At 36.3% G+C, this 10,213-nt stretch overlaps 2 protein-coding genes across 2 annotated transcripts; one reads left to right on the top strand and one right to left on the bottom strand.

Moving 5' to 3' along the window:
* Positions 1-1,685: 1,685 nt before the first annotated feature.
* On the top strand, positions 1,686-3,320 carry LOC116144766 (uncharacterized mitochondrial protein AtMg00810-like). The gene is made up of 4 exons (XM_031430199.1): positions 1,686-1,766; positions 1,854-1,928; positions 2,121-2,218; positions 2,300-3,320. Exons 1-4 carry the CDS (start codon positions 1,686-1,688, stop codon positions 3,318-3,320), a joined length of 1,275 nt encoding a protein of 424 aa, XP_031286059.1.
* Positions 3,321-4,046: 726 nt separating this feature from the next.
* LOC116144765 lies at positions 4,047-9,839 on the bottom strand. The gene is made up of 5 exons (XM_031430198.1): positions 9,831-9,839; positions 9,226-9,383; positions 6,118-6,204; positions 4,491-4,697; positions 4,047-4,292 (listed from the first exon to the last, which is right to left on the bottom strand). The coding sequence occupies exons 1-5, from the start codon at positions 9,837-9,839 to the stop codon at positions 4,232-4,234; spliced, it is 522 nt and encodes a 173-aa protein (XP_031286058.1). The 3' UTR covers positions 4,047-4,231.
* Between the last annotated feature and the right edge of the window lie 374 nt (positions 9,840-10,213).

Here is a 10,213-nt window from a genome sequence, read left to right as displayed (position 1 = left end):
TGAGACAAGAGGACTCCAATGAAGGTGCAATGATGGCTGCTCAAAAGGGATTGAATGTGCAGGGAAGCAATAGGAAGTATGCTGGAGATAAGAGAGGAAAAGAGAGAACTAGTGGACAGTGGGGAAAACCGAGTGGAGGAATGAATTATCCACCATGTTCCCACTGCAAAAAGAAGGGACATCCAGACAATAGGTGCTGGTTCAGACCTGGGATCCAATGTAAGAGGTGCAAACAGTTCAAGCACATTGAAAAAGTGTGCAAGAACAAAGGTGCACAACCATCACAGCAAGCACAAAATGCAAAAGACCAGCAGCAGGGTAGTGAACTTGAGCAGTTGTTTGTAGCGTCATGCTACTCTATGTAGACCAGTGATGATGTTTGGCTAATAGACAGTGGTTGTACCAACCACATGGCAGCAAAATTGTAGAATTTTGTCAGGATGGATAGAACCTATAGCTCTAAGGTCAAGGTTGGAAATGGTGACTATTTGGAGGAAAAAGAATTGGAGATGTGGCAGTCCAAACTCAAGCAGGTACCAAGATCATTTCAAGTGTTTTATTTGTCTATGAAATTGCACAAAATCTGTTAAGTGTAGGTCAAATGTTAGAGAAGAATTACACTTTACATTTTCAAAACCATGCTTGTGTAATAAAGGATTGTGAGGAAAATGAATTAACGAGTGTTAGGATGCTAGGAAAAAGCTTCCCAGTAGAGTGGAAAAAACCAGTGAATTTAGCACTAACCAGCAGGGTTGAAGAGTCTGATTTGTGGCAAAAAAGGTTTGGCCACTTTCACTATTTGGGAATTAAAGAACTCAAGACAAGAGACATGGTGCTGTATTTGCCTGAAATAGAGGAGAAAATGTCCTTATGCACAGCCTGCCAACTTGGCAAACTTAGCAGGCCATCATTCCCTTTGGATCAAGCCTGGAGAGTAAGTCACAAGCTGCAATTGATCCACACTAATGTGTGTGGTCCTATGAAGACTGAATCCTTAAATGGTAGCAGGTACTTTGTACTCTTTATTGATGATTACTCAAGGGTGGCTTGGGTGTATTTTCTGAAGTAGAAAAATGAGGTGGCTGCTGTGTTTAAGAAATTCAAGTTGCTGGTGGAGAATGAAGCTGGAACATTGATCAAAACCATAAGAAGCAACAACAGGATAGAATACACCTCAAATGAATTCCGCACAATCTGCAGTGTAGTTGGAATTCAGATCAATTCACAGTCCCGTACACCCCTCAGCAGAATGGTATCTGTGAGAGGAGAAACCGAACCATTATGGAAATGGCTAGGTGCATGATGACTGGGAAGAACCTTCCTAAAGTGTTCTAGGCTGAAGCTGTTAATACAGTAGTTTTCCTCCTGAATAGGCTGTCCACCAAGGTAGTCAAACATCAAACACCAATTGAGGCATGGAGTGGAGTCAAACCAGCTGTAGGGAGCTTGAAAGTATTTGGAAGTATAGCCTATGTAATGATCCCAGCAAGCAAAAGATCCAAATTGGAAGATAAGGCTGAAATTGGGATACTTATAGGCTACAACAGCAACTCTAAAGCCTGTAGAGTTTATATTCCTGAGTCTAGGAAGATTGTAATCACAAGAGATATAAAGGTTGATGAAGTGTAGTCTGGAACTAGGAAGAGAAGAGAATTGATGTGCAAGCTGAATCAAGATAGGAAGAGATGAATGAGGGGCTGATCCAAGAGGCAGATTTAGATGAGGAAGAAGAACATGCTGTTAGAGGGACAAGATCACTGGCTAATGTATACGAAAGGTGCAATGTGGCAGTGGTGGAACCAAGATGTTATCTTGAAGCTGCCAAGTCTGAATTGTGGAAAGCTGCAATGTAGGAGGAGCTCAGCATGATTGATAAAAACCAAACCTGGAAATTGGTACCAAGACCTGGAAAAAGGAAAGTAATTCAGGTAAAATGGATTTTCAAACTGAAAATCAATCTTGATGGCTCAATCTACAAGCACAAAGCAAGGCTGGTGGTCAAGGGCTTTGCACAGCAACCGGGTATTGACTTTTCAGAAACATTTGCCCCGATAACTAGGCAAGACACAATCAAGTTGCTGTTAGCACTTGCAGCTCAGTTTAACTGGAAAATTTTCTAGCTGGATGTCAAATCGGCATTCCTAAATGGGTGGATTTCAGAGGAGATTCTTGTGGAGCAACCAGAAGGCTACAAGGTTGAGGGCAAAGAGGATCATGTGTACCTGCTAAGGAAAGCTTTATATGGCTTGAAGTAGGCCCTTAGAGCCTAGTACAGCCGAATAAATGACCATTTGTGCAGCCTCAGTTACACTAGAAGTCCAAATGAACACACTCTCTACCTTAGGAAAACTGAAAGGGGATTGGCTGTGGTCTCTCTCTATGTTGATGACTTATTGGTGACTGGAAGCAATCCTGAAGAGTTGGACCAGTTTAAATCAACCATGCAAACTGAGTTTGAAATGACAGATTTAGGATTGATGAAATATTTCCTAGGCATGGAGATAAGTCAGACTGCAGGTGAGATTTTTGTGTGCCAACAGAGGTATGCAACCGAGATTCTCATGAAGTTTGGAATGGAGAATTGTAAACCAGTGGATACCCCACTGGTTCCCAACCTAAAACTGAGCAAAACTGATGGTGTAGAGAGGGTGGATGAAGGGAAATACAGGAGCTTGGTGGGAGGTTTGTTGTATTACACAGCCACCAGACCTGACCTTATGTTCACTGCAAGTTACCTTTCAAGGTTCATGAGCAACCCAATTGAACTGCACTTTAAGGCTGCTAAACGTGTGCTGAGGTATGTAAAAGGAACCATCATGTTAGGCATCTGTTTTAGGAAAGCCAAAAGTCTGAAATTCTTGGGGTATACTAATAGTGACAGGGGTGGATCCCTGGATGATGCAAAAAGCACCTTTGGTTATGTTTTCTACTTGAATCAGGGTGTAATTTGCTGGCTGTCAAGGAAGCAGGAGACTGTGGCACAGTCTACTGCTAAAGCTGAATATGTCTTTGCTACAGCAGTAGTGAACCAGGCTATATGGCTTAGGAAGATGCTGGATGATTTGCACCAAGTGCAGGGTGGTCCTACATTAATCATGTGTGATAACCAACTGGCTGTGGCCATGGAAAAGGACCTTGTACTCCACGATAGAACTAAGCATATCAAGATCAAATATCATGCAGTAAGGGAAGCTAAACAATGTGGTGAAGTGAGCTTAATGCACTATAGAGGAGAAGAACAAGTTGCTGACATTATGACAAAGGCTTTGTGCAAATCCAAGTTTGAAGCCCTAAGACTAGAACTTGGTGTTTCCAGCTAAAGCATCAAGGTTGATGCTGTGCTGGAAGTATATTTTGCTGGAACCAAAAGTTTGAAGCTGTTTTTGATGCAACCAAAGTGACGTGCATGGTGCTGTTTTGAGTGCAGTAGTTTAGGCTTAAGTTGTTAACTTGTGTGTTAAATTTGACTTAGGTAACTCAGCTTATTTTGAGGCTTTGTGTCTCTAATGTGTAATGTAGTCGTTGGATGGGTTTGTGTAAAAGTCTTATTGACAGTGGTTGTAATAGTAAGCAAAAAAATGTTATATTCAATTCTTGTTTGTTAATGAAAGTAGATTAGTTCTCTTCAGTTCTCCTTTTCTTTACACATCCGACATAAGCTTAAACACCAACACAAACAAACAAACACAAACATAAAGAATTCATGATCAAGATCTGTATCATATAAACACAAAACATAAAGAAAACATGATAAAGCGGAAAGAAAAGAAAATCGAATACCAGAAGGAGAGACAGAGCGAGGCTTCTAGCTATCAGTAAAAATGTGGTTTTTGTTACGTGAATAAGGGGAATTGATGTTGGTGTGTTTATATAAGTATAGATATATATAGACAGAGAGAGCGAGAGTTGTGAATGAATGTAAAGTGAGAGGAAATTCTACATTGGAGTTGTGAACTTGAATCTATCTTTCTCTGTTCTCACTACTTCTAGAATCTGATATTTTATTATTTTCCCTATTTTAACGTCGTCANACACGGGTCGTTTAATTGTAAAAGCCATTGAAACACACTGAAATAGAGATGAAAAAGTACAAAATCAAAATCTGATATCAAGTGATTATGTTGAATAGCAAGTTTTGTAATTTTGGGTAAAGCATAGCCCCTTTGCATTATCTCAATCAGCCTTAAGAGACTAACGCTAGCATCACTAAATATTATATGCCTCTTAACATTTAATGAAATAAGACTTGATCAACACAGGCAGGCTGCTTCAGCTTCTTGCGGTTCTCCCAGCTGCGTAAAAGCAAGCAAATTATGTTAGCAAGACCCAAATTTCAGAAGCAATTGATCGCTTCTTAACAAAGCCAAGAACCAATCAGTTTCTATTCAATCTAATATTTTTTCTTCTTTTCAGGAAATGAATTGATTGCTTCCTATTAGGACAAGCAAAGCCTGGAATATATAAACGAAAAAAGAAACATGGAAATGTACCTTCTAAAATAGTAGTAGAAAAAGTCAGCATAGAGGGCAGTCTGAATCAGGCCTGAAACCCAAGCTGTTTTCAGCATTTTGACAGACGTGCTCGTAAGTAATGATCTCCACAAGCGGAAGCACAAAGAAAACTTAAATATCCATCTGATTTTGTTCTCCGTGAAGAAACGATAAACCCAGTTGAGGATATGTAAAGCTCGATAAGCACTACATAGGAAATAAAACCCAAAAAAAAAAAAAAAGTATCACCACCAGTAATCCAATGGAAGGAAACCCCTAGAGAAAGGGAGCAAACCACACCAGAGAACATGATCAAATTCTGTAAAAAGCATAACAAAATTCTTCCAAATATAAAACTAATTTATGCACAAAAAGGGGAAAAGATGAACAACATCAAATGCTAAAAAAGTCTTGAAATTGGCTTGGGGGCATCTAGATGTACTGTGCAAAGAAATTAATCACCCAACCTTCATACGAAACAAATTTGTACAATTTAATTCCATAATGCTTTAATGAATCAAGTAGTTTAAAAGTAAATATCAGAATGTGGACTGTACTAAACACTACTTCTAAACAGTAACAACAATTGTTACTGCAACCAATACAAAAAAAGAAACAATTAATTAACAACAGAACCAGCATCATCTCAAATCATTGAGGAACTAGTTCCTCAACAGTCGGTATTGGCCTTCTGCTCTAAAACATTCTGCCACTAAATACTCATCTATAAACTTGCATCTATGAATTTCTTTTTCCAACCTTAATTTCCCTTTTCAATTATTACTTACTGTATTAACGTGAATTATTGCTGCATAAAAAATGTGCAATCAAGAGTAAACTGGTTTATGCCAGTACCCTGCCATGGACCCATTCACTTTCTTATGGTATGAATGATTACGACCAATCTAGTTCAGCCATCTTGGGATCCTCTTCCAGCAATACTGATATGAATACAATTTTCTTTTGTTGACATAACATGTTTTGAGAAACACAGGAAGCACTTTTAGTGTCCCAACCGTAATAAAAACCAGAACCACTTCTCATACCACAAGAAAGAGCAAAAGGAAAATGAAATATATTGGCCTACTTTACTACATCGTACAATAATAATAGATTGTGTATATATTACTTTTTTATTAGAAGTGTTTCCATATAATTGAGGCATTAAAAATATTTTGGGTTATTCCAGCCCAGCGCAAATCATTTTCACAGATTCTATCAATCTTTAGGATATAGAGACAAAGAAAAGGGTTCTATGGAAATATTTTGTTTTGGACTTTTGAGGAAGATCTGGGAAGAAGTTATAGAAACCTTTCAAGACACTCACTTTCCAGTGCTTAAAATTGGAATGACATTGTAGATTTTGGATGGCTGTGATACTTACAGAGTAGCCATCAAGGCATTTGATTTGATTGATTAGTTCTGGAACTGTGGCCAAGTTGAAACCAGTTTTTAACAGTTTGTTAAACCTAAAAGCAGTTACATCACAGAAACATTCATCTACATACAATTTTGAGGGCTGAACAGTAATTGGAACAAATGGAACAATATGATCAATGGGATGAAAGAAAATAAGCAGCTTTGGGAACATATAATGGCTTACCCAAGAAGGAAAACATAGTCTTACGTTGTCAATATTGCTTGACCTTTGCAGCAATACCAGTTGGGGCAAGATGGCAACTGCTTCAAGATAGATTGAGAAACTCCACAAAATCTGTCAAAACAGGGTGGGTTTTCCATCAGAAATCAAACCTATTTACTAAATAAAAAGGTAATTTACTATGAAACTGTAGTTGAATCTTACTTTCAAGCAAAATAGATTCATACCAAAACCCAATTTAAAGGATTATATAGCTACCAAATAAAAAGTTGACAAGAATATGACCAAAAGACAAATTGTACCAGAAATGAAAAATTCAGAATTATTTACATTATGAAGACCTCTTTCCCAAGCAAACTGAATAATGAGAACAGAAGCAAAACCTGACTTTCCTACTAGAAGTTATTAAGCAACAAAAACTTGCCTAGAATAGCAAAAATGCGATTTTAAAGGTTTAAACAGTAGAATTTAAATGAAACATAATGAACCTCACATAAAATCTATGATTTTACCTTGCTATGGAGACTAATCCAATGATAATTTACATGCTCATATTTAGACAAGTGACCTCTCTTTGTGACCAAGCGAGCATCAATTCCCACATTGTGGTGACTCTACACTATATTACAAATTCTTAGATTATATAGAGAACCAAAAGTAGAAGAACATCACTACACGCAGTAGATACCACCACATGAATCAGTGGGGTTCATGATATATAGTCATTCATTCTGATAGATAAAGGAATCATTGGGAGTGTTGAGGCAATTATGCGAATTCTAGATACTACGTCATGAAGAAATTACACCTAGAGCAGCAAATGAAACCAGTTGTTTTCATCCTGGATAAACAACTCCTAATCAGTGATTAGATAAAACTCATATCTAGAGCTCATTTAGAAACGAGATAATAAGTTCCTATATTGTAAAGGAGATAATAAGTGCCTTCATAACTGTAGGAGATGATAAGCTCCTTGAGGTATTAATAGGAGAAGACTAAGAAACAACTCCTATAATATAGCTCCTCTGTACTTTACCTGTTCAAAAAGAACATTAAAATTTTCTATTTTCTATTCTATAAATCAACAATAGGTATTTGAGTTATAAAAGCAACATGGAGAACATATAAGATTTTAAAAAATTAGAAATCAGCCAAAGGACAGAACATGTGAAAATAATCATCAATCTGTACTTGAGAAAAAATGCAATTGGAGGATGAACCAGCTTTCACATGAAGTCTTTTATGGTGACTGATATTATTATTCTATATATTTATAGTTATATCTATATGTAGCAAATATCAAGTTAGTCTCCGAAATTTCAGTTTCCAGAGGGGACTAAAAACACCAAAACCTAACATTTTAGTCACTTGAAAATGAAATATTGTTGAACTATTTACATGTAGAAGCATTCCAGTGTAAAATTTCTAATATGGCATAAAATGTGAAAGTTCAAGCATATATGATTCAGACTAGTGAATTACGACAGCATAAACTACAGAAAATTGCACGTGCTTTATCATGCCTAACCATGGATTCATTTTGATTGTCAATAAGAATTGCTTTCACTTTGCACAGTTTAAATAGGTCATTTTCTTTAGCCAAAAATCCATTGAATGGGAAACAAAGAAGAAGAAGACAAGAAAGTTTCATAACTCAATAGTATTATACTCGTGGGGAATCAACAAGGCCAAAACAAAACATGGGAGAATCAGGAAATAATGTCTAAAGGTTTCTTCATCCTTGTTATATGTTTGCTTCACAACTTTATGGTACCGCATATACCAAACAATAGCGATTGAAGTTCCAAGAAGGACTAGCTTCATTACAGAGTTGTAGAATGAGATGTACCATGTGAACAGATCAAGGTAACGAATGACAAAGATTATCACATACAGTTTTTGAGTTTTTAAGTGAAATTCCTGAGCACACAAATAGTAAGGACCCTCATAGAGAACTATATAGCACAAATACTTTTCAAATATATGAATTAATTAACAAATTTACTAAAATTTACAAGATGGCAACATTAAAGAACATTGAATTTAGAGAACATGTAAAGCCAAAAATCTCTCTGTTCCCAGTTTGAAGCTAACAAAGTCCTCAAATACTAGAACCACTTCCAAGAAAATAAAAAAGACAAAAAGTGGGAATATGGATAATTTGAGGTGACAAGATTTTAGTTGCAGGTTGAACTTTACGGATTATGTAAGAAAGTCTTATTCCCTATGGATAAAAAATTAATTCAAATAAGTATAAGCAAAAATGTAAATAACACAATAAACAGAACCAGAATAACAAGAGCTTTGAAAATGAGAACTGATTTTATGGTTCAAATGCTGCAAATGCACAAGACCAGCAACCTTCGATCAAGCATTAAATTCTACAAACAACAAAAGCTTTTATGAAGAGGTACTTAAAGAGTTTGGAAACTAAGTTTTATAGCCAATAACTGCATAAAGTGAACTAACAAGCTCTTAAATCAGGTGTCCGAAGAGCTCAAAATGTAACCACAAACTCATCTTTAGTAAAATTTGGGATGCCATTTCGATCACAATGGTAAAACAACAAATTTCTAGCTTTATGCACTACAAAGTGGCAGTGACCCAAATGAAAAACAACCAAAAAAAAGAAGGCTTTAAAAAGGAAAAAGACTACATGAGAAAGACGGGCTTTGAACATACATTGAGTCCCTGCCGAACACCTCCTCTTGTTAGCTCATAACTTGCTGAAAATCCAACAAAAACAACAGCTTTAACAATGTATATAAACATTTTATTTCCATATCAATACACTTTCAAATTATAGTAGCACAAATTGAAATACAATTTAAACTTGTTGGATAATACACTTTTAACAACTTAATTAATCTCATAAAATATAATTAATCTAACAATCATTAATCAATGCCTTAAAATCTGAATACCTTGAAAACCATAAATTTCACCCAAAAGAAACAAACATACCTCGTCTCTGTAGGGATAAAAATATTCAGGAGTAATTCAATGTATTTGCACTTCATAATTACCTCTCCTAAATCCATACAAAGCATTACCAATGAAACACAAAAATCACATTTTCAAACAGCTTTTCAAGCGAACCACGTTTTAAAACTACAGCTTCATATAGATCCTCACCCCAAATTCCTGAGATCACATTGTATCCACCTGTCGCCTAGAGCCCAGTCAAAAACGACGATTTCCAACTTCTGATCCGCTTGAAGCGTATCGACATCATTTGACACCAATTTCGCCGATAGTTGCCGAACAGATTCGGTAACAACCTGGCAATTAATCTGTGAAATTAAAAAAATTAGCAAATATTAACACAAGTGCTATCAATTTTAATGATTAAGGATTTGAGACGACAAAATGACCTAGACTGCCGGCGGTTGAGCGGCGGGACCGTCGACGGAGAACGGAAGGGAGAGGACATGCGTGATTGATACAGCTCGTTTGAAAATAACTCTAAACTGAGCCACAAAGCCAGATACTAGAGGGACTTGACAGGAGTCAAATCGCTGTTAGCCACCAAGGAAGGTGAGCGGCGCGTAAGTCTGTCCCCTGCTATCACATCCTGCATTTTCTTCATATAAATTTGCACGATTGGATAATATTGTAAAAGTCCTCATATGCATATATCATTTCAATTTTCCTGACCAAAATAATAAGTAGTCCCTTAAATCTATAATTAATATCATATTTAACCATAATCCAAAATTTATACTCATGCCATTGCTCACCTTCAACATCGTCACCCCCACTACAGTCAGTAATCAATTCACAAACTTGAAGTTCTTTATAACCAAAAACTCTGCTTTACTAGACTTGGTCAACCTCGCCAGTCATATATTCATATAGTAGTTAATCTGTGTGTGGTCAAGGAAACCCATCTGAAAATTAGTCTCCCACTTTTTATCTTTATAATTTTTTTTTAATTCTAATTTATCCTCCAAAAATTACTAAATAAGACAAACTAAAAATATAACTACATCTAAGATATAATATTAAATCTGAATTCTAGAAATTGCAAAAATGCTACTTTTCAAAATTTAATTGAGTAAAATCTAAATTATTATTAAGTTGAGAGTAAGCTTGGCAAAACCCTCCAGATAAACTGAAGCGC

This window comes from Pistacia vera, unplaced genomic scaffold (genome assembly GCF_008641045.1).
Source record: "Pistacia vera cultivar Batoury unplaced genomic scaffold, PisVer_v2 Contig455, whole genome shotgun sequence".
In the NCBI taxonomy this organism is placed as follows: domain Eukaryota; kingdom Viridiplantae; phylum Streptophyta; class Magnoliopsida; order Sapindales; family Anacardiaceae; genus Pistacia; species Pistacia vera.
The sequence above is the reverse complement of the archived record's forward strand: the minus strand, read 5'-3'. Positions and strand labels throughout refer to the sequence as shown.

Coding starts and splice junctions, on each gene's coding strand:
- LOC116144766 (XM_031430199.1), top strand. CDS start 1,686: ATGAATGAGGGGCTGATCCAAGAGGCAGATTTAGATGAGGAAGAAGAA. Junction 1,767..1,853: donor GGACAAGATCACTGGCTAAT/GTATACGAAAGG, acceptor GCTGCAATGTAG/GAGGAGCTCAGCATGATTGA. Junction 1,929..2,120: donor GAAAAAGGAAAGTAATTCAG/GTAAAATGGATT, acceptor AAAATTTTCTAG/CTGGATGTCAAATCGGCATT.
- LOC116144765 (XM_031430198.1), bottom strand. Junction 6,205..9,225: donor TGTGATCTCAGGAATTTGGG/GTGAGGATCTAT, acceptor CTGTTTTGACAG/ATTTTGTGGAGTTTCTCAAT. Junction 4,698..6,117: donor GGTCAAGCAATATTGACAAC/GTAAGACTATGT, acceptor TTTCCTATGTAG/TGCTTATCGAGCTTTACATA.